This window comes from Lipophrys pholis, assembly GCF_963383615.2.
Source record: "Lipophrys pholis genome assembly, chromosome: 3".
NCBI classification, from domain to species: domain Eukaryota; kingdom Metazoa; phylum Chordata; class Actinopteri; order Blenniiformes; family Blenniidae; genus Lipophrys; species Lipophrys pholis.
Window position 1 is genome coordinate 1,151,120 of NC_137627.1, and position 24,521 is coordinate 1,175,640.

At 46.3% G+C, this 24,521-nt stretch overlaps 1 protein-coding gene across 1 annotated transcript in view; it reads left to right on the forward strand.

Annotated features, from left to right (window-relative positions):
* Positions 1-24,521, forward strand: part of sgsm2 (small G protein signaling modulator 2) — a gene marked incomplete at both ends in the record, with an annotated part of 67,355 nt that overhangs the window by 41,558 nt on the left and 1,276 nt on the right. Inside the window, 19 exons of the mRNA XM_080458945.1 lie at positions 7,706-7,870; positions 8,021-8,088; positions 8,952-9,100; positions 9,198-9,332; positions 11,396-11,520; positions 11,601-11,668; positions 11,796-11,959; positions 12,187-12,319; positions 12,661-12,795; positions 17,014-17,191; positions 17,963-18,027; positions 18,996-19,141; positions 19,702-19,830; positions 20,086-20,268; positions 21,482-21,859; positions 22,514-22,638; positions 22,911-22,993; positions 23,729-23,838; positions 24,076-24,172. Coding sequence (XP_080315071.1) covers positions 7,706-7,870; positions 8,021-8,088; positions 8,952-9,100; positions 9,198-9,332; positions 11,396-11,520; positions 11,601-11,668; positions 11,796-11,959; positions 12,187-12,319; positions 12,661-12,795; positions 17,014-17,191; positions 17,963-18,027; positions 18,996-19,141; positions 19,702-19,830; positions 20,086-20,268; positions 21,482-21,859; positions 22,514-22,638; positions 22,911-22,993; positions 23,729-23,838; positions 24,076-24,172 — 2,636 coding nt within the window. The remainder of the gene's footprint in view (positions 1-7,705; positions 7,871-8,020; positions 8,089-8,951; positions 9,101-9,197; positions 9,333-11,395; positions 11,521-11,600; positions 11,669-11,795; positions 11,960-12,186; positions 12,320-12,660; positions 12,796-17,013; positions 17,192-17,962; positions 18,028-18,995; positions 19,142-19,701; positions 19,831-20,085; positions 20,269-21,481; positions 21,860-22,513; positions 22,639-22,910; positions 22,994-23,728; positions 23,839-24,075; positions 24,173-24,521) is intronic.

Here is a 24,521-nt window from a genome sequence, read left to right on the forward strand (position 1 = left end):
CGGCCGGGGCAAGGGTAAGGGGGTAGGGGTAGAGTCGGTTTCACTGTGCGCTCACTAAATGGTGGTTTTTGGTTTCAGCTCTGTGAGGCCACCAGGGACTGCACCTGACACAGCGCTCCAAATTAAATTAGCACAAATTGAGTGACTTGTCCATTATAATGAGAGTGGAAAAGTCTCTCCTTTCCCTCTCGGCCCACTTTGCGACGGAGGATAATAAGAACGGTGGTGTAGCTTTGATTATAGACCAGAACGACTAATTAGCATCAGCTAGAGAGTAAAAGTGTCTGTGGCACGTCAGCATGTGGACTCAGTGATCTGAGTCTGGTTTGTACGGCTAAGAAACGTCATTAGATCAGAGAAAAAACATCTGTTGGTGGGAAGTCTGCGCTTCTTCCTTCTGATTCAATTCAATAAACTTTATTTGTGTAGAGCCAAATACAACACAGTCATTTCAAGGCAGTTTAACAGAGAAACAACCAACAATAGTTGTGGAGCGGGTCGACCAGTCTGAGCTCTCCACCTCCTGTAACACTAAAGTCACCATGCAGGCAGAGTCCAAACTATTTCCAGCTGATTTCTTCTAACCAACGACGTAGAAGCTGAAGAAGTGCAGCAGCGCTGTGCGTTTCCAGTCTGCTGGTTCTTGGTAGTAAACTGTTAAAAATAGTGGTCATTTCTTGGTCGTCATTGTTTGGGTTTGTGAAGATAAAGACATTTTCATTGCGTCTAAACGGCTGAAAGAAAACTTGAAAGTGTAAATTTTGATGTTGGCGTCCGGTGGCCCAGGCTCACTGCAGTTTAAATATGTGTCCCTCAAGAAAAAGGTTTGGAATCACTGATCTGGAGTGTCAAGCTTCACAACACCACTCCGTTGATTAGAACCCCCAAAAAACACAATACATTTTAAACCGGTCCATATGCAGCTGTTCTAGTTTCTGCCTTATTATCAGTGCCTGTAATTTGACATCTGCCTCGTCACATTACGAATGACCATTTGAAGGAAGTTGTGAGACCGAATGTAAATTATGCGGAAGCTACTTGGTACAACACCAGCAAGTTAATCACTGGAGACATTCGAACCTGCACGGTGAGGATGTTACTCCTAGTCATGCTACATGCTACATGCTAAAGCGATTCCAGGCTCACACACCAGTGATGCAACAATCCAAGCATGATTCAAGTATGACTGACATTCTCATTAACGGTGAGCAGAAACGTGTGGCGGGACACAGCGAGCTGGGTTTACAGTCTACAGCAGGCATAGCGGAGCATGTAGCACGACGCTACGTCAATGCAGAGGCTCTGCGAAGGTCGTTCTCTGGTAACCAAGAACCTTCGCATATCATTTGCTTTTAGAGTATGAATTAGGCTTTTAATAAGTTTTGGTATCACCTGGTAGCTAAAGTTTAGTACTCATACTTGTTCTACTCCTTTAAGTAAGTACTATCCCTCACTGACTGAGGTACCTGTGATTCCTTGAACACTTCATCACCTGCCCTGCTCTGCTGAGCAACGACTGACACCCAGCAAGCTGTGTCCTCGCCGTGATGAGCCTCGGGCCCGTGTGCAGGTGTGCAGGTGTGTGCACTTGTTTGTGAGGATGTATGTGCACACACACCGAGGATGACAAACTGCGTTGTCTGCAGGCACTTTGGCTCGAGCTGAGCTGTTTGCAAGCCCATTAATTGTCCATTAGCCCAGGCCGCATGGCTACCATGAGTCTCTCACACACACACACACACACACACACACACACACACACACACACACACACACACACACACACACACACACACACACACACACACACACACACACACACACACACACACAGTAGAATTTATGCAGCCCAGTGCGTCGCCGCTGTGTGATGCGATGTAAATTAGCGGAGTCAAACGTGTGGCTACACCCGGAGCTCGACGCTCCGTCTTCTTATCAGCGCGCCGTCTGCCGCTCCTCCGTCACATCTCGTTGCTCTTTATTTCCCCCGACGCTGCGCACACAACATTAAAGCCTATTATGGCGCGTGAACGTGGTTCTGCACAAGTCTCACCCTGCTGCCGCCATACGTGCGTTCATGCAAACTCAAAATAAACACACACACACACACGATTGCCTGTCATACAACTTCAGGGCTGCATCTCATATACTCTGGTTGCCATGACAATGAGATTTGTGCCACCAGCGGCGTGGAAAAAAAAAACCAGAGCATGATGGGATACGAGAGACAGAGAAAGACATGAAGTGTGTGTGTGTGTGTGTGTGTGTGTGTGTGTGTGTGTGTGTGTGTGTGTGTGTGTGTGTGTGTGTGTGTGTGTGTGTGTGTGTGTGTGTGTGTGTGTGTGTGTGTGTGTGTGTGTGTGTGTGTGTGTGTGTGTGTGTGTGTGTGTGTGTGTGTGTGTGTGTGTGTGTGTGTGTGTGTGTGTGTGTGTGTGTGTGTGTGTGTGTGTGTGTACACTCTTCCTCCTCCTCCTCTTCATGTCGGTCTTTGTTTCTGAGCTTCTGTCTTCAGCTTCCTGATGAATTAGAATCGCAGCAGCTTCTCTCCTCCTGCTCGTGTCTTTCCGTCTCCTGGTTCTCAGGGTGAAGAGCAGCAGATTATCTGCGTTCGTCCACGGCTGTCACGCCTGCTGGGGAATATTGCTCTTATGATCAGTCAGTTCAGACCTGAGACCACTTCGGTTTGGAATCTTAATGTCCTAGTAAAGAGCCTGTTTTCACACCAACGGTGCTCAGAGCCGCTGAAAACGGCTCTAAAGGTTGGACTCAGGATGGACAACAACAACAATGGCGGCCTCCAGAGTGTCATGAGTCCCAGTCCATATTCTCCTGGGACTCGGTGGTTGAAAGTCACTGAAATAATCCAACTTGGTCGTCTGTCCTTACGATGGATGTGACAATATTGAAACAGACAAATGATTTAAATCCAGTGCTTTGTGTTGTGAAATCGTTTCTACCTATGAGAACCGCATTTCTATGGCAATCTGTGTGACTCGAAAGACCCGTGTGCACTTGGATCACGGTAGTTTTGGCAAATGAAACATGTCATGTGAATATCTGAGCGGGGTTTTCTACCCAGATCTATACACAGAGACACTGAGCACTCATCTGCCTACGAACAAATTTATCACTTCCACACAAATTGCACGGCGCTCCCAAAAGTCTGTGAATCACAAAGCTGAAGGCTCCTGCGTCCTCCCTTCTGAACCCATAAGAACAAGAAGAAAATTGGGCAGTGACGTCAGCCAGCAGCAGAAAAAAAAAGCTCTTTCGGCAGGACTGTTCATACTCCGATAAGTAGCTGCCGAACTCGCAGGCCACGCCCCCTCACAGCAGGCCACGCCCCCTCGTAGCAGGCACAAGTCTGTGAAGCAGCGTTTAAACTTTTCAACTGCACAGTTTAATTCTGGCCTCCAGAGCTTTCAGAAACACATTTCTCTGAACTGTTTCAGTTATAAAAAAGTTTTTGTCCGAGCGCCATGTTAGTCCAGTTTTAACTCCAGGAGCTGACGGCTGTTCGTGATGCGTTCAGGTGCATCACGTCAGCCTGCACTCCGACATTTTAACGAGCTGCGGCGCTCGTACAGTAGCACTGTTACAAGCTAAATATGATTAAAATATTATCGATAGTCATGAGCGAACTAGAACACGCATGAGCAGCACACGGCAGTGCGGCTCCCACAGAGTTCGGCCAGGGCGGTTGGTACAGCCCAAACTAATTTGTTCGGCCAGAAGGAGCTGGAAGAAGGAAATGACGTCATTTTGTTCGACAGGACCCGCTGCCCAACCTTCGTCTTGTTCTTATGGAGGATGAAGAGGCCTTTACTCTGCAGGACCACATGATATCCATGGCACTCTGATCTATGACTTCACACACCAGATTCATTCCACACATAAAATCTTTATTGTGCACACGTGGATCTCTGCAGGTACTCACTTGATTATGCTCGTATTGATCGTGTCAGTGAGACCAGACGTTATCGCACACGCTGACTTTTTCTCAAACACACTCAAAATAGATTTAAGTACAAAATGGAAATTAAACTGCTAAAACAACTCTGCCTACATACGAACAAATTACAAATACACTTCACCCACACACGTGTAAATTATATTACAAACTCATGATTGTGCCTAAATCTCTTTATGCACAATGAAATTTCACTGCACACGTGCTGATACAAAAATATAATTGTAAATGCAGTCATGTGGACAACGGGTGTACAAAATCCAGTTATCCAGACACAAACCTTTAATCGCACAAGCTTAAGCAATGATGGAAGTCCATCATTGCATGCAGCTAAATGTCCTCACACACTCAAATCTGTGTACACACACATCTGCTTGTGATCAACATACACACATATCAGCACATGCACCGTTAAAACACAACATTGTATTCTGGCTCCATGAAGTGCAGTGAAATGAAACCGCCTCGTGAGGAGTCGTGATCCAACCCCATCCTTTACTCAACAGTCTGTCGGCCGTCAAAGCAAAACGATGGAAAATGTCAGCAGATCATCCGAGGAGAACCGGCCTGGAGATGTGAAGTCGGCCTCCTGCAGATGTTAATCAGCCTGACGTATTCCCTCTCACATTCATATTCAGCAGTCGGCTCTAAATGCAATCCGGCTGGAATCGGTTCTGTTGACATCCGCAGTTCAGAAAAAGATCAGCGGGGAGGAGATAAAAAGTAGTCGTCAGACACAATATTACATTTCAGTTACATAGGAGACCACAGTAATCATGACTTACCTGAAACCCCTCCTCTTCACCAAAGATTCATGGGGGGTCGCGACGCTATTCATTGAAAGTATAGGCGGCTTTGCTTTGTCTGTTGCTCATTGGTCAAATGGTTGACTGCTGCCTGGGGTTGGCTGTGTGCCTGTTGCCTTCAGGGGCAATGGGAAATAAAAATACTGCATGCATGCAAAAAAGAACCCCACGAATTGAGGCCTCGTTTACACGACAACGAATTCGAGTGTATCCGCAAAACTTTCTTCACTTTTGGGGGGTCCGTTTACACGACACCAGTGTTCTGATCCACTGTATCCGCAAAGTCTTTAATCCGGCTCCCAAAGTGGAAAGATTCTTTCATGGCCCTAATCCCTCCTGCAGAGACTGATGGAGGCGGAGCCTGTTACTGCTCCTCCCCCCCCCCCCCCCCTCCCCCCCCTGCTCTCCGGTTGTAAACAAACATGGCGGCCGTGTAGTGGTACGACCCGTAGTGGTACGACCCGTAGTGGTACGACCCGTAGTGGTACGACCCGTAGTGGTACGACCCGTAGTGGTACGACCCGTAGTGGTACGACGCGTAGTGGTACGACCCGTAGTGGTACGACCCGTAGTGGTACGACCCGTAGTGGTACGACCCGCGGTCTATATTCTAGTTTTATGGTCCAGATCAGTAGTTTAATAGTTGAGACTCTCCCTGATAGAATCCGGTTCCTCATCAGTCCATGTGGATGTCAGGTTCTCTCCTTTTTCCTCACGTTTATATTCTTTTGTTCTCTGCACACGTCTGTATAGTTTCATAACAAAATCAAGCAACAGCGCCCTCCAGTGGCCCGGCAGACTAACTACATCGTTGTCTCTGTGTCCGCTGCTGCAGTGGAAACGGCCCCAACTTTTATTTTGCGGATTAGGTGTTGTCACGTGAAACGTTGTCATGGAAACAGGGCTTAAAGCACTTAAAGTTCTAGTTGAAAACACAGCAGAGTGCAAACACAATAACTACATTATAACACGCAGCAAAATACCTTAAACATATATAAACTAGAGCTACACTCGGTAGAGGGCAGACCTTCGCCAACGCCGCATTTCTTTGCAGAACCGAGTTAGCATTGCTAGCATATTAGCCGTTAGCTCACATCCATGCTAACTAGCCTGTCAGGTAGCTACATCACTGTGAAACACTGCACGTCTCCATGGCAACAGTCGCTGATCTCCTCCAAGAGGTGCCTCTCTCGTCCACTTTCTATGGGACATTGTTTAACAGTTTTCTGGGATTATTTGGAAACAGTGAGCCGTTAACATCCCATAATCTAATGGATTGGTCCTTGATGGTGACAAATCATCCCTGAAAATTTCATGCAATTTGGGTGAGTTGTTTTTGTGAAAAGTTGGTAAAATACATACAAATAAATAAATAAATAACTACACATGGATAAAAAATTGTGCCGTCAATCAATTAAAAAAAACAACTAATTAATTGCACAATTTTCTGTAATTAATTGCGCTTAATCACATTGTTTTTTTTTACTGAAGACTGAAGCTTGTAATGGATATTTATTGATGGAAAATCACAGAATTAAAACTATTCTTATAACGTCCTTTTAGCTTTGCATGAAACTGTTTCCCTCCAAGATCAGCAAAATAATACAAACATGAATTAATTAATTAATTAAAACATCTAACATAAGTCTGGGTTTTGTTAGAGTGCAGGTCCACCAAAGTGTTAAACTTACTACATGAACAAAGTGACGCATGCTGCTCCGGTAAGGGAGTAAAAACAACAACAAACAAACAAACAAAAACAAAAAACGGAAGTAAACACAATTGCTTTAATTATGTAAAATCAAATGTTTCAAATCAATTAATTAAATTAACGCGCTATTTTTAACAGCACTAATAAAAACAGTCTTTTCCCCAACATTCATTAGCGAAGGTAAAAAACACATGAACATAAAGGTTTGTGTCAAATCTGATGTAACATCAGAGGCTCGTGTGAAACACCGAGGCTCTTAGAAATCTTCTCTTCAAGCTCAGCTGGTCTGACGTCATCCTGGTGCTCACACGCACACACACACACACACGCACACACACACACACACACACACACACACACTCTCACACACACACACACACACACACACACACACACACACACACACACACACACACACACACACACACTCACACTCTTCTTGAGAGCAGTTGGGGACCACAAAAATCGTGACTTAGCTGAAACCCCTCTTTTTCACAGACGCTTGCGGATAGCTAACGTCGTGACTGGGACTGCTGACACACACACACACACACACACACACACACACACACACACACACACACACACACACACACACACACACACACACACACACACACACACACACACACACACACACACACACACACACACACACACAGGAGGTACTCAGTCTGGTCTATCAGTCTCATAACATTCAGAAAACCCTTCAGCCAGCTGACGTCTCCTCAGCGTGTCTCGTGACGTTCATTCACTGGAACACCATCCTGTGAGCATCTTTTAAAAACACTGACACAGACCAGAACTGCAGCCAGAAGAACACTGCCACATGCTGGTCAGAAGCAGGTATTGGTGTATGTTAGCTGCCTCGGTGGAAGTCCAGGACAAGTGAAGTGCTCGAAGCCGAGCAGTGAGTTCCTACAGGAAGATACAGAACCTGGACAGGTGGACCCATGATCTTCTTACTGTGAGATGAGAGCACTAACCACTGTGCACATGACGGAGTAACTCCACCTTTAATCAGATCATCTTAATGTGTTTGTCCAAGTTTCCAGCTTGGTCACATGATCCAGTGGATTCACTTCAGGTGTTTTTCTTTGGATTTCCAGTTTTTCCAAACTTTCCTGCTTGTTTCATTTTCTGGCTGTTGAATTCTCTTCTGCTCCGGTCGGTGCTGTGGAGTGTTGAGTTACCAGAACCCTGCTGTGTCCTGCACAGGAGAGCCCAGAGCGTGGGCAGCGAGTCCCTGCGGAGGCAGGGCTCGTCCAGCAGCCGGCCCCCCCAGCCGCTCTCCCCCCAGGCCATCAAGCACATCTGGGTGCGCACGGCTCTGTTCGAGAAGGTCCTGGACAGGATGGTGCAGTACATCGTGGATAACTCCAGGTGAGTGGATTACCTGTTTGTGCTTCAAGACATGAGAGAAGAAGGATGCTCGTCACAGTCCAACAGAACCTTGGTTCTGCTGGATGAAGCCGTTTACTTTAAACATATAACGCCGCAACTTTCTGACTTGTGCTGCTTTCTTCTCCGCAGTAAATACTACGAGAGGGAAGCTCTGATGCATGACTCTGTGTTCGGACCCATCCTGGCAGCTTTACTGGGTGAGTCCATCAGAACTTATCTTATAAACAAATGAACTTTAATCAATTATGAAGATAATGTGTTAATGTGACGAGGCAAAGGGAAACTCATAATTAGAAAACTGGTAAAAGTGTCAATTTAAAGACTAAATAATCTGTTATAAGACAAATGAAAGATCAGACTGATATTAAAACATTAATATGACAAGCAAACGTCAGATAGACGATGAAAACCTGCTGAATTTCATATCTAATAAACTAGGAATGCACATACATGATGAACAAATGATTAAAAAGAGCTGATTTTACTGTTTTCAGTGTCAATATCTGCAACTATGAATGAATGTGTGTTTTATTGTTTCACTCAAGCACTGAAAAGAGAAAAAACAAAAAAGAAAAAGCTGATAAAAATAATGGTGATGATGGACGCCACAGCTGACCAGGCTGAACATGTGGAATATTTACTTTACTTGCAACTAGATTATTTTTTCAGTGATTTAAAACAAGTCAAAACATGATTTAAGTGTTTTTACATGGCAGTTTTTCAGTAAAGTGTATAATTAAGTTTTCTTCATCCTCGTGGTTGAAATGAGGTAAAACATTGGAAGAACAACGCCCTCTAGTGGCACGAGAGCAGATTTCTGCAGTTAATCTCAATCCAAGCTGATTATTATTCCCAGGTGAACCTGTAGATCACATCGGGACGGGTTTCAGTGACGTTTAAAACTTCGGACATAAAAAGAACCCGAGAAAAGATTGTTGCAGCGGTTCGCTCATTGATTTTCATCAATTTTGTGATCAATCAGAAAAACTGGAAACAATGAAATCCAATCGATGTAAATCTGACGTGGACTCCCTGGTTGTGTCTGGGTCTGTGTCCTCAGTGGGGCCCTGTGCGCTGGAGTACACCAAGCTCAAGACCTCCGACCATTTCTGGACGGATCCCTCCGCCAACGAGCTGGTCCAGCGCCACCGGATCCACGGCGCCCACCGGGGCCAGGACGTGTCGGCCGGACGCCGGCCTGCTCTGGGGGTGAGGGGTCGATTCTCGTCATGTGTGCGCTGGCGGGCAGGACTGACGGCTCAGAGTGCGTGGTCGTCGTCGTGACCAGATGGTTTCTTTTCTGCAGATCCGGAAGAGGCAGTCCAGTGGCAGCATGTCCGACGACAGGTTTGCTGCGTCGGCGAGGGAGTACGTGGAGTCTCTGCATCAGAACTCCAGGACGCACCTTCTCTACGGGAAAAACAATGTCCTGGTGCAGCCGGTACGTCGAGGAGCAACTCCTCAACACTAGGGGGTGCAATTCTAGTTCTATAGAGCCAAATCAACACATTTCAAGGCACTTTAAGAGAGAAAAACAACAAATTCCACATGAACGAGGATTAAAGACAGTGGAGAGGAAAAGGTTTGAACAGGAAGAAACCTCCAGAACCAGAACCAGAACCAGAGGCGGAGCTCTGCCCCTCATTTCACTCCAGGGGGCAGCACTCTGAGGACAAAGTGTTCTGCTGGACAATATGGGACTAACAGCTCTGGATGGAACCCGGGTGTTAGAAGCCTTATAAGTTAAAAGAAAAACTTTAAATTTGATTTGTGATTTAGCAGGAAGCTGATTTTGTGATCTGTCCTGGTGGATCCTGTCTGGACCCTCGCTGCAGCATTTTGAATCAACCGATGACTTCTTAAGCAGTTAATGGGACACGCTGATAATAGGGAACTACAACAGTCTTCTCTGGAAGGTAGACCGAATGCATGGATTAATTTTTCACCATTAGTTTTTCACCATTAGTTTTTCACCGTCTCTCTGAGTCTTTATGTTTCTGATTTTAGAAATATTATGCCAGCTGCAGATTTGTTTAATTTGGGAGTTGAAGGATGAATCCTGGTCACAAGTGGCTTCCAGGTTCCTCACAGACCTGCTGGAGGTCAGAGTAATACCATCTAGTGTTACTATATCTTTACATAATTTCTCTCTCAGATGTTTTGGGCCAAATATAATAACTTCTGTTTTATTTGAGTTCAGAAGCAGAAAATTACACCTCATACAGTCGTTGTGTTTTTAAGACGAGCTTCTAGTTTAAGAAGTTGATCAGTTTCACTGGTAAACAGATTTGTGTGTCATCTGCAGAACAATCTCCCTACAGAAAGCATGACTAATGTGAAGCGTACAGGACCCAAGACAGGGCCCTGTGGGACTCCACGTTTAACTTTAGTCTGCAGAGCTGAAGAGCCGTTATCATCATGAACCAAGTAGAAGCTGTCTGATCAATACGATGGAAAACCAGTTGAGTGCTTTACAGTCTGCAGTCTTCAGATATCTGCTTCAGGACGTCTTCAGTGACGTCACTCATGCTGTTGTGTTGAGTCGTCACAGAGACACGGTTGATTTGTAAAACTGCAGCTGCTGCCAGATTACGACTGTAGATTATCTCCATGTAGTGCAGCAAAGTGTTGTGAGGACTTTATAATGAGGATGTAGGACTCTCTGAACCATGTGCTGGACTCTGCCCACCGACGAAGCAGAAGATCTGAGCGAGTGAACTCTGCCGATTCTATCTTCGGCGCCGAGCACTCCCACTTGCCTTTATGTAAATTCTTAGAAGAAACTTGAGAGAACATAAAGTTTTTCCATCAGAAGTCTTGACTTCCCTGAGGCTGTGTTTGCTGGAGAATCCCACAAGAATGCGGCAACAACAGACGGCTCTTTGTACTCTGCTGTGCCGATACGCTGTAAAGAGGAGTATTTTTATGAGGTGGGATCCTTCTCCCTGCTGCACAGGCGGTTTAATGAGTCCACCTTCGACTCCCACCAGGCACATACTGATGAATGGAGTACTCCGTCTTCTATCGTGAATCGTCAGCATTATCTTCAGTAGGGACTTCGTACGGACGAAGGAAAACTCACATTCAGTCGTATTAAACTCAAACAAGAGATATTTTTAGTACTTTACATCAACTTTACATCTCTCATGCAAAACTTCCGGTGGCGTTGCTGTTGCATGACGTTGCGTAACACTTGTGTATAATGTTTTATCGAGGAGAGTTCACGAGTACTGCGTGCACTATCGGACCAGATATTGGTATTTGGTATTGAAAAACTGTACATCGTACTGACTGATACTTGTTTTTCCTTATTGGGACACAGACATCTACTGACAGGTGATGAGCTGAGCTCAGCAACCGTTCTTAAGGCTGTAACAGAAGTTAAAGCACCATTATGTAATGGTGTAATTAATACTTTAATTAGTTACACATGGAAGCCATATAAAGAGTTTTGAATGAAGGATGCAGCTTCAGAGTTCTTCAGTCTCTTTTCTCTCCCGGTAGAAGAAGGACATGGAGGTGTTGCGGGGCTACTTGTCGCTTCACCAAGCTGGAGACACCCTGACCCTGAAGTGGACGCCCAACCAGCTGATCAATGGGACGCTGGGCGACTGCGACCTGGAGAAGAGGTGCAGATCGACAACCGAGCCCCCAGTATTAGTATAGTAGCCCCCTATTATCTTAAAGTGCCTTTTCTCTGCTCTTTCAGTATCTACTGGGACTATGCACTGACTGTTCCTCTGCGCCAGATCGTCTGCATCCACTGTCACCAGCGACGTAAGCCCCCCCCCCCCCCCCCCCCCCCCCGGAATAAAACACCAACATTTCTTGGATTTGGTGTAATTGTTTCTTTAATGTATGTTTTTCTTTTTTGTTGTCGTTTCTTTTATTTTCCATGTTGCAGCGGATTGTGGTGGAACCCTGGTCCTGGTCAGTCAGGATGGGATCCAGCGGCCCCCCCTGCACTTCCCCCCCGGTGGGCACCTGCTCGCCTTCCTTTCCTGCCTGGAAACAGGTTTACTACCCCGGGGGCAACTCGAGCCTCCTTTATGGTCCCAGAAAGGCAAGGTAATGACAAGGCGGAGTGCATGTGTGTGTGTGTGACGCCCAGAACGATGGAAACCAAAGATTTGTAGACTAACAGAAGAATCCTGAAGGGAAGCCAGAGCAAAATGTTGTTTCTTTCTGGTCCTCATCAGGTGAACTGTAATAATCCGTCCGACATGTAGTAAAAACGTGTGTGTTTTACTATCGAGACCAAAGCTGGCATTGTTGTGACTGCTGGTGTCCTGCAGGGAAAGGTCTTCCCCAAACTGAGGAAGAGGAGCAGCTCTGCCAGGCTGATGGAGCAGGACAGGAACGGGGACGAGCAGACGGCCGCCGACTACGTCTTCCGCATCGTGTACCCGGGATATCGATACGACGCCAGTGAGTAAACAGGCCTGCACAACGCCTCTGCTGTGTGTGTGCGTGTGCGTGTGCGTGTGTGTGCGTGTGCGCGTGCGCGTGCGCGTGCGTGCACAGTGTATACAGTGTGTGTACAATAAATAACATATGTACAATGTGTAGTGCCTGTAGTGTACAGTATATACAGTGAGTGTACTGTGTGTAGAGTGTGCACAGTGTGTACACCGTGTATACAGTATGCATACAGTATGCATACAGTGTGTGTACAGTGTGTAGTGTGTACAGTGTGTCTCTCCCACAGTCCTCCACGGGGAGCTCGTTCTCTAACTGCGCTCTCTGTTGCCCCCTTGTGATGCGAGCAGTCACTATAAACTACCACCACACCACGGGCAGCCGCGCGCCGTCGCTGGACGATGACGAGGAAGAGGAAGATAGGCTCCATGCTATGATCTCAATGATCTGCTCGCGGAACCTCACAGACCCTAATGTCATGAAAGGTTTTTATCACCTTAACACACCCACATCCCCCACCCCCACCCCCTGTCCGTCCGACCCCCCCCCACCCCTCCCCCCACTTCTTCTGCGTGCCTGTCTGTGCGTTATGTCAAACACAACAGTGAGCAGTCGCCTGTGTTCACACCAAACTGAAAAGCTGTAAAAGAACCAGAAAATTACCATCCTCTATGGACTATATATACTATGTATATATCTATATATATATATATAGATATATATATACAGAGCAAGAAAACTCTACTCAACAAAAATGTGTCCACAATGAAAGATGTCCGCCGCAGAAATTACAGTAAAAATAGCAAATATCAAGAGTTCAGAATGAGAAACTGTGATGAAGGAAACTAAGAAATGGGGATGCACTGATACCAGCTTTTTAAAGGATGAATACAACTACGAGTACCCACCTTTAGCTCCTTACCGATACAGATCACCAATATAAGTATTTATTATTCATTAAATGCAATTAAGCCGAATTGATATGTGACTGCACCATACAAGTATTCTACCACAGTACATATAGGGCAGTATGTAGCGTCTATCTACGCACTGCGCTATGCATACTGTAGACCGAGGTACCAAACTCCCTATGTCCCGCCGCACGTTCCAGCTCGTTAATGAGTATCAGTCATACTTTCATCATGTTTAGCGTGTAGCATTGCTGCTGTTTAAGCCACTGAACAGTGAAACTAATGAGCGACATCGGGCCAATGTTGGTATTGGTATATCGGTATCGGTATCGGTATGTTGGTATCGGTATCGGTATTGGTGCGTCCCTACTAAGAAGACTAAAAATGCTTTAACTTCTGCTCATGTGTGACTTGTAGTGCAGCGAGTACGGTACTCCGTGAATTTACTTTAGCAGAATATTATTCAAATAAAAGTAAAGAGTAGTTATCCAAGAAATTGCTTGAGTGAGAGCAATATGGATTAGAACTTACTAATTTAGTAAGAAACACATTATCTGGGGCGATTAATCTTCTTCGTTTTCGTTGTTTTGATGTACGATCGTGGCTCAGTGGTCGAGTCGGTCGTGCAATAACCGGAGAGTTGGTGGTTCAAATCCCACTCTATGAAAAAGTCATCGTCGTTGTGTCCTTGGGCAAGGCACTTTACCCACATTGCCTCGTATGAATGGGTATGAACGTTGGTGGTGGTCGGAGGGGCCGGCCGCTGGTGCAAAATGGCCGCCATGCCTCTGTCAGCAGCCCCAGGGCAGCTGTGGCTACAGCGTAGCTTAGCATCACTGGAGGGGCTGGTGTGGATGAACCATGGTCTCTGGACGCGCGCTGAGTCAGCAATCCAAGCCATTATTATTTTTAATGTAAGAAGCATGAACGTCGGTCTTTCATTCCTCTTTGCAAAGTAAAACATTAACTTAAGTTAATTAACATAACGGAATAACGGAATTTTATTTTGATGATGCATTTACCACCATATACAAAGTTTTACCGTAGTACTCGGTGCAAAGTGCCTTTTGATTTTAATACATGCTTATTGTCCCCTGAAAAACCTTGAAATTCCAGACGGGATGCCAAAAGAGGACAAAGCACCCGAATGAGGATGAATAAAGCGTGCGGTGAATAGAACAAAATAGTTCTCCTCACTATCTCCGCCTCCATTTACACCACATTTCAAGTAGAAACGCATCGATTTTGCATTTTTGTTTCAGAAAGGTTTCCTGTTTACACAGCAACATTTAGAAATCTTCATTTACACGGCAAAAACAATGTAGTTTTCAGGTATCTCCACTAGTGGGCGCTGCTGTTTGTTTTTTGTAATGAAACCACACACACACACATTATACGCTGTAATCATTAGGAATGGGAGAACATGGATGTTTGTATGGACAGATGAGGAAGTTGGATTGTTCTTATGGAGACTGTCGACTATAAAACGACCAAGTCCAGGAGACTCTGGAGTCCTGACACTCTGGAGGAAAACCTTGTTGTTATTGTCCCTCTATTCATCCATGAGCAGTAGAACGATTCATGTGCAGTTTTCCGAGGCTCTGAGCAGCGTTGTCATGTAAACAGACCTATAAAACACACCAGGAGTTTAGCTTCAAGCTGTCGTCATGTAAAAGAGACGCCACTTCATGCCCTGAAGACGTTGGTGTCTCCGGGTTCTTCTTCATCCACACTCATATCTGTGGAACAGCTGTGAGCAGCACACGTTACAAGCCAGTACAGAGTGTCTCCATCACATGAGAAAGAGTTACGGCGACATTTTTAATTATTATTTCATCAACCTGAGAGCGGAAACCTTGCTTTGTCTGTTTGAATCCTACAGAAAACAAATGTCTTCACTTTCTGAGCTGCTTGAGTTGTGAGTATTTCTTTATACTCTGAAACAATTCTTCTAATGATGCTCTGGAAGGATCCACCTGGAAGAACCACGGGACCGCAGGGTTTGGGTTTTCAATGCAGTCGTGTGCAGAATTTCAGACACTGTTTTTTCTCACAGATACTCTGAAGAATCCAGTTAATGCAGCTCGTACTGCATTAGACTGAACCTGAAATACAACAATGATGCATTTTCACTTGAAATGTTGTGTGAATTAGAGATTTCCTTTTCATTATATTGAGAATAAAGAAGGACAAAAACGAATCTTTTGTTTGAGGCGAATATAAGACTGTACAAATCTGTCAGTACAAATCTACACACATTAAAGTCTGGAGTTTGAATTAAAACTGCAGTTAAAAGGAAATGTTCCTTCATCTGCTGGACATTTTCTCTGTGTTGGTATCGAGTGATATCCTCAGGTTTGTTTTTATCTATTACTTCTATGAAGAGGTGAAGGATTGTTCCTGGTTTGGGTTGTCTTGTATTGAGTGCCGGTCGTTAGGAAGGCGTGTTGACCTGCCGCCGTCCTGTAGGTCGGGAGCTCTCTGGCTGCTTTGCGTTGTGGGATTTGCAGTTGTGGCTGCCTCATTGTTGAGTCCTGGCCAAGAATCACAGTTTGATTTTGTGTGTTCTTTGCACTCCTTTGATTTCTCTCTATATTCTCGTATTTTCGTCCTTTCATTTCTCACTTGCAACATGCTTGACAGTTTCTGCATGGGGAGTTTGCACCCGTTCTTGATTCTTTTCTGTTTGTTCGATTAATTTAAGAACGACTTTGTTTCTGCATATTTGTTTGGTTTTTCTCTCGTCTCTCCTCTGTCTGTGCAGTGGTTTGCTGCGATGCTGTTCACTGTAATTCTTCACTAACCCCCCCCCCCCCCCCCCTCCGCCTCCTCCACCCCCCCACCCCCCCTCCTCCCCCCTCATCCCGGTCCTGTGGGGTTCCGCAGTAGTAGAGACGTGGAGTCCTTGTGTGAGCGGGGGGTTTGCCCAAAAACATAAGAATAAAATCCAAGGAGGCCGAGCGTTCGGTCTCACTCCAGCATTTTATTTATTTTTGTTCCTTTTTTCTTTATTTTTTGGTTCATAATCAGATTTTTTGGGGAGTGATTGAACGAGCAAAGCTTCATATTTATGACAGGTCATCAGCTCCAACCTGAAGAATTAAGGTGAAGAGCATTTCTTTAATGTTGAACTTGATCTGATTTTTTTCTTTCCTTCCCCTCCTTTCTGTGAACCTTTCGTCCTTGTGTCCATTTGTTTCTGAGCTGAATCCTCTTCAGTGTCTCTCGTCTTTGTTCTGGGCTTTTTGTTTTTGCATCCTGCATGGCCTGAGCGTGAACCTCGCCCCCCCACCCACCCCCCCAACCGTCCCTGTCCTCTTCTCCTCTGTCTTCACCCCCTCTGTCCTCCTCACCTCCTGTCCCTCTCCTTCCTCTTCTTCTTTTGGGTCCTCCTCGGCTGGCTGCCTCCTCTGCCTCCTCCTACGAATGAACCGGACCAGCATGGCGTCCCCTGCATCCTCTCTGCCTGCCCCCCCCCCCCAACAACTTCCTCAAACCCCCCCCCCACTCTCTCTCTTCCACTTTAATTTCCTCTCTGCATTTGTTTTTCCAAGTCTCACATGTAACGCGAGTGTCAATCCATCTCTTCATCTCTTAATGTTCTGAATTCACGCAGTGATACATGGGAAGATGTATTTTTGGTTGAGCTGAGGGGCCTCTGTCATAATATGGAACATTTATTAAGGTGGTGGTGGTGAGGTGGGGGGGGGTGGTGGGGGGGGTCAGATTAAAGCAGAGTCCATTGTGAGACGTCCCCCCACTGTCTTCTCACTGGCGCTGTCTCTTGCTCAGACCACGGGGAGATGATGGAGATGCAGGGTTTTGGAGGAAGCCCGTCGTCATGGCAACAAGCTGAAGGAGGCGCGCACGACTCCCTGTGCCAGTCCTGCTCCACGGCCGCCGGCGCCGCCCTGTCCTTCGACTACCCGGCCGGCTGCACCTGCATCCACGACACGGCCGACATCCACACGTACGTACAAGACCTGACGTGATGTTCACACCTCAGCCTGGTGACACGGGTCCCTTCCTGGTTTCGTGCTCAGTTTTCTCCCCAAAACCTTCAAGAAATAATTAGAAATGCAGATATTCTTAGAAACCAGTTGTTTTATTGCTTAACTCCATTGTTTTATTACGGATAGCTTAAAAAAAAAGTTTTTAAATGAACGTGGGGCTTTCTTGTCCAGTTGGTAACTAGACTAAGTAACTCACTGAGAACAGGAACTGCTTCGACTTTTAGTTACTTACAGTCACTCCGTGTAGAATTTAATCCTTTCAAGAAGAGATGCGCCGATATCACTGTTTTAAAGGACCTTTAGCCGCTTGCCGGTACCGATTCTTAATACGAGTGATTAAATATCATAAGACCTAATGCACCTGCAAGCTACTACAGTAATGCATAGAGCAGCGATGAGAATCTATCTCTGCCCCGTGGAACCGAGCGCGCTGGATATTCTGGCAGACCATAATTTACAGTCTGTCTTACTGTCAATCTCATTGATGTTTAATAATCTCTAAACCGCGGACATCGCCCAACTCTCTTGTCTACCTGCTGCGGAGTACTAAGTACTCATGCAGTATCGGACTTGTTACTGGTATCGGTATCGGTGCATCGCTACTTTCAATATATTCCATTTCTGACATTTTTTTTCTGAAAAATGACCAAAGTACCCGCTGTTCAGTGATCGAAGTACTGAACTGCAACTTCCAGTGAAGATAACTGGTGATCTTTAATCTTCCTCAGAGTTCCTCTCAAGATGCTCTGCCAGAACATGAAGAGGCAGATCGTCTCCAGAGCCTTCTATGGATGTGAGTACTCCCTCCACATTTCCCACAGAGAAGAATCTTCTGTGAATTCGTAGAGAAAGCAGACACGTGAAAACATGTTTGTTCTGGGTAGAATTCTCATGTGAATAAATCCAAAACTTATTAAAGGCCACTAGTGGTAAAAGGTGAATGACTTCTTTTAAAACCCAAACAAGTTTATATTTACAGAAAAAAATAAGCTCTTTACAGCTTTCTTGCATGTTTTTGCATATTTCCTCACACAGTGTGGCTTTATGCTGATGATACGCCACTGTAAGGCTTCAGAGATGCAGCCTCTCTTAAAATCCCAGAATATAGGTACTTTCATTGAGGAATTCCACTCCGGTCTTGGCTGGATGAGACTCTCTGATGGACCCCATTCCATATGTTTGACACCCAACAGATTTTAAGCTCCACTACTTTATAATTGACAGAAGAATACTCAAAATGTGTCCCAGAAATTCGTCTTTTAAAAAATAGTATTGGTGCATTCATAATAAATATCTTAGTGCTAAAATGACTGTGGTGTTTCTCTTGCTCCCTTGCCAGTTTTTTGTTTCTTGCCATTTTGTTGTCTTCGACAGTTTCCCTTTGATTTTTGTTTTGACTCGGAGCCACAAAATATAAAATAATTAGGAACATCTGTTATTCAAATTTCATTTATTAGTCAATCCACATGCTTTGTGAATGAATCACACATTGAAACATAACGAAACACAGTTAAGTCGGTCAGTATCTTGTGTAATTTGATAAAGAAAAAAAACTAAATGTGCAATATATTGTGCAACCAGAGTACAAGACTGACGATTTCTCTGACCAGAAAGCATCCACCTGTCTGAGCTACAGTCTGGTCTGTACCTGCAGTACTGAAGTGTTCTCTGCAGGCCGTGCATCTTTCGGGGGATGTTCAGTAAACCTTTGTGTCTCTCTGAAGACACCTGTCCTGACTTCCTGTCTCATCTGTCCATCAGGGCTGGCCTACTGCCGACACCTGTCCACTGTGCGCACTCACCTGTCGGGTCTGGTCAACCACAACATCGTGCCACCGGACAGACCCTGCGAGGCGTCGGGGGGGCTCAGCAGAGAGGTGTGGAGCAAGTACCAGAAGGACTGCAAGGTGGGTGCAGGAGTCCCAGCAGGTTCCAGACCTGGACCAGGTCATTAGTGAGTCCGGTATCCACCTGCTGACAGCAGGTATGGGGGCTTTGTGGCGTGGGTCCACCTGAGATGGCGGAGCGTCACGTCGTCCAGCACATCCTGAAGATCCAGACTCTGCTGGAGCTGATGAGCCTCTTCTTGTTTTTCTTTTGTTTACTCCTGCACTCCCACAACGTTCCCTCAGCCGGAGCAGATGTGGACTCTTTGTGTTTCGGGGATGATGTGCCGCCCCTGTCTTCTACACCCACTCCTCCACTCCGATGAAATTTTAATGAGTTTCAGTGATGTGAAGCCTCATTACAGAGTGCAGCGGGATCCCACTGTAATCGTTCATCAGCTCCAACAAAGCCATCATTACTAATTTACACTCTATTCATATCTCTGTCCTTTATCTCGTCTGTCTTCCTCTGTACAGATCACAGTCCCTCTTTTCCTTCATGCATTAATGATGCACTTCCTGTCTTGCTTCAGCCTCATCCTTCTCCTCTGGCTATGTGCTCCTGTTCCTCTCCCTCCCAGAACTATAAAGAGCTGGAGCTGCTCAGGTTGGTGTATTACGGCGGAGTTCAGCACGACATCAGGAAGGAGGTCTGGCCTTTCCTGCTCGGACACTACAAGTTCGGCATGGGCAAAAAGGATATGAGCCAGGTAACACACACATGTACGCACACAGGTATATTAGTGGAAGTGCTCAGTGGAGCCAGGTGGATTTTACTACGTGCTAAAGAGTTTCAAGGCTATGATGTAATCTAATTACGGAGGCCTTCAATGTGCCCAATGTTAAGAGATAACGGTATAATCCTACTGAACCAGAATACAGGAGTTTACACAAAGAATATTGTCCGTCCAGCTTTGTGGTTTCCTCTCTTCAGCCATGAACATGTTGTTTATTTCCCCGTGAAGATCGACTCGAAGATCAGCGAACGCTACCAGCAGGTGATGCGGGAGTGGAAGGCCTGTGAGGTGATCGTCAAGCAGAGGGAGAAGGAGATGCAGTCGGCCATCTTCGCCAAGCTGTCGTCGGGCAGCAGCATCGACAGCCACGTCCTGCGGCTGGTGCACAGAGACTCCACGCTCAGCAACGAGGTGAGGCGCCGCCGGCCTGCAAACGTCCCGCCTCACGCCTTCTAATCCACAAAGTCTGCAGACCAAAAGAGCCGCGTGCATTTTGTCTGGAGCATTTTGCGATTGAATTTTTACCGTTGGTGGAAGAAGTTGAGAGAAAAAAACAGTTAATTTAGGTTCATTGCGTCTTTATTTCGTTTCTAAGTGTTCTCTCTTCTTCTCTTCAGGCAAGTAGGCTTTTCTTCTCGTTTCAATGGCGCTCTCCCGTCTTCATCAGAAGTGTCCTCCGGTGGTGGACGATTGTCTGTCACTGCACTCCCAGAAAACAGGATGGACGAGGAAAGAAATATGGACAATGTGCTTGGAAATTGTCAATATCTACGATGGGCAATAAGAAGGGGGCACAACATAAAAAGAAAACAAAGAACGCAAACATGATAAAAGAAACTCTAACGTGAATGAGAGGAAACGAAAACAATGAAAAAAATACAACATCAACACACCGATCAACCTGAGGCGGTGACTCGTCCACCCAAAGAAGAAAATCCAGCAGGAAAAGAAATCTATTTAAAATGGATATATGGACTGAGACGAAGTACGGAGCGTCTGCTGTGAAGACGACCGCGATCAGTGAGCGGCGCCCGAACCCGGGATGAGGGAGCCGACATGACGTCCAACAACTGGAGCAGCGTCCGGACAGAGCTGACAGACGACAGGGGGCGTGGCCAACCTGCCACTTCTGACAGATTGGCCACGCCCCTGTGACATCAGCAGATGTAAAGAAGCGTCGTTCATCACCATCACACCTCTGACGAAGACGGGAAAACTCAGCTGAAGCTTGTTGGAAAAAAAGCCTGAACAGAAGAAAAGACAAAACGTCTGAATGAATTAGATTCCTTGATATTCAGGGCCGGTCGGACCGCTCCGATCCTCATAAAAAACCCTTCTCTTTACAAACCCTGAGTCGGTCCCGCGTTAGATCCAGAACCGGTGGAGGCTGACGTGAGGGTGATTCAACAGCTCATTTGCACAAACCTTGTGGACCTTCATCATGTTTCTCAGTTTGACTGTTTCTTATGAACTATAACTGATGTTTGACGCTCTTATTTTATTTAACGAAATTAGACATGTGAGTTAGTGTTTATGGTTTTTTCTTTGCAGTTGTGACCCCCTGCAGTCCAGTATTGGGGGGGCGGGTTTCAGTCTCATGTTTGACACTCCGCTTTGCTCTCAGGTGTTCATGTCTGTGGACGAGCCGGACGCAGGGAGCCAGGAGACCCCCAGCGGAGAGGACGGCACCCCCACCACGACTGCCCTGGTGCCGCCGGTCGCCCCCCCGGAGGAGCGCCCCCTGGTGGAGTTTGACTCGCCCGACTCGGGCCTGCCGTCCTCCAGGAACTACTCGGTGACCTCGGCCCACTCGCAGATCCTGTCCAGCATCGACGACGGGCAGAGCACAGAGGAGGAGGGGGGGGCCGGGGAGGAGGGCCGGACCCCCGGGGGGGGCGGGGAGGAGACCCTGACCGAGGACAGGCTCTGCAGCCAGCTGGACAAACTGGTGACTGGCGGGGGAGCCGCGGAGGGGACGTCGCCGTCACTGTCCTCATATACAGTACGTACAAACGTCTTCATTCACCCTGCGGGACTGCGAGGAGGTGAATGTTCTATAAAGATATCCCAGAATGCATTTCACCAGACAATGTCAAATAAGTGTGACTGCGGGCTTCATACATCAGCCGTTACATTACAAACAAAACGTCCAATAATTTACCTCGCAAAACGTTTGTCATAAAAATAAAATGTGGTCTTTATTTTGTTGGTAAACATAGTATTAATAACCTTTTTTAAAGAACATTATGCATTAGAAGTTCATGTTCTCACTGATGATATGATAAGACCACACAAAAACCTAAAGTAGTGATGCTAAAAATAATAGCTGGCAACCCAAAAAATAGAGAAGAAGAATATTATATATGAGACACCAATGAATGTGATGGGTGGCTAGAATATGTCTTTATTTCAGATGTATAAGGGAAACATTTCAAGCCCTTTTTAATTCTTCTGATTTAATTCTGAACGTTCAGATGTTGTTGTTTTTTTAATAATTGTAATGAAATTCATAGAAAATGCTCAAACCATTCCGATAACATTTGGAGAAGAGAAGAACGAAATCTAGACATAAAGAAGAATTCATCCAGCGACGATGTGAGCAGTGTCTCCCACTGTCCCAGGTGGTCTCTGAGCCTCGTTGCTGTTGTCTGTGCAGATCGAGTTGTTGGACACAGTCGCTCTCAACCTTCACCGGATAGACAAAGACGTGCAGCGCTGCGACCGCAACTATTACTACTTCACCAGCGGGAACCTGGAGAAGCTGCGCAACATCATGTGCAGGTGTGGCGTCAACAACACGGCTCGCGGGCCGACGTCGGTCCAAAGAACGAAAGATGATTAGAAAGAACTTCCCACCAGTAGCGGACTCAGTTTTCACATCAGGAAACATTTCAGTGGCAGAATTCTGAGATGGCTGTAATTTCTCTCTGTGAATGTCATTTTTTGTGAAAAGATATTAATTGAATTGTCGCGCTGCCGGTTTACTGGCTCATAGAGCTGAAGGGAGGGAAGTGTGTTTTCACTGATCCGCTCTGGCTTGTGTCTCTTTGCAGCTACGTGTGGGAGCATCTGGAGGTGGGCTACGTCCAGGGCATGTGTGACCTGCTGGCTCCACTCATGGTCATCCTGGATGACGGTGAGCAACACGCCACGTGTGGTCACAGAACATCAGAATCAAACAGGGAGCTTTCTTTGGAGGTTGTAGAGGTTTGTTCCCCCCTACCTAGTGTTAGCATCGACCAGAGGTCTGCAGCCCGCTGCTCTGGAGCCACATGTGGCTCTACTGCTCCTCTAGTGGCTCTACTGCTCCTCTAGTGGCTCTCCTGCTCCTCTAGTGGCTCTACTGCTCCTCTAGTGGCTCTACAGCTTCTCCTGTGGCTCTCCAGCTCCTCTAGTGGCTCTCCAGCTTATTGAGTGGCTCTACAGCTTCTCTAGTGCCTATCCAGCTTCTTTAGTGGCTCTGCTGCTCCTCTAGTGGCTCTACTGTTTCTCTAGTGGCTCTACTGCCTCTCTAGTGGCTCCACTGCTCTTCTAGTGGCTCTACTGCTCCTCTAGTGGCTCTACTGCCTCTCTAGTGGCTCCACTGCTCCTCTAGTGGCTCTACTGCTCCTCTAGTGGCTCCACTGCTCCTCTCTAGAGGTTCTACTGCTCCTCTAGTGGCTCCACTGCTCCTCTAGTGGCTCTACTGCTCCTCTAGTGGCTCCACTGCTCCTCTCTAGAGGTTCTACCTCTTCCTACCACTGATGTAACGTCAAGTAACGTCCAGATTAAAGAGTCTTTTCTTTCATTACCTGATGTAACTGAGTGAATGAATCAGACGCTGGACTGACACAACAAAGTGTGTGTGTGTGTGTGTGTGTGTGTGTTTCAGAGTACCTTGCGTACAGCTGTTTCACTCAGCTGATGAAGAGGATGAGTCAGAACTTCCCTAATGGTGGAGCCATGGACACACACTTTGCCAACATGCGGTCACTAATCCAGGTGATGGATAACACTCTGTGTGTGTGTGTGTGTGTGTGTGTGTGTGTGTGTGTGTGTGTGTGTGTGTGTGTGTGTGTGTGTGTGTGTGTGTGTGTGTGTGTGTGTGTGTGTGTGTGTGTGTGTGTGTGTGTGTGTGTGTGTGTGTGTGTGTGTGTGTGTGTGTGTGTGTGTGTGTGTGTGTGTGTGTGTGTGTGTGTGTGTGTGTGTGTGTTGTAATGCCTCTGCCTCCTCTGTTAGATTCTGGACTCGGAGCTGTTCGAGCTGATGCAGCAGAACGGGGATTACACTCACTTCTACTTCTGCTATCGCTGGTTCCTGCTGGACTTTAAGAGAGGTGAGCTCCACACCCTGCACGACACGTCAGCGGAGAGAAAGTATGCAAACCTTTACAAGTCTTACTTTTCTCCATAGATCCACTTTGCTCTCCAGGCAGTGATTTCAGATCAAAAAGCACACCTGTCATTACACTTCGGGTTTGTTGACCCGACAATGGTGCTGGGAGCCACCGAAAAGACGACTTTTTGAAAAAAGGCTCCAAGGTGGAATTTTTTGAAAATGCTCTGACTCCAGTCGTGTCGATGCTGCAAAAACCAAGCTTTTTTACTTGAAATGTAGTGAAAAAGTGAGACATTTGCACAGAGAACAATATGAACGTTAACAATGGTAGTACTCCGACATTCATA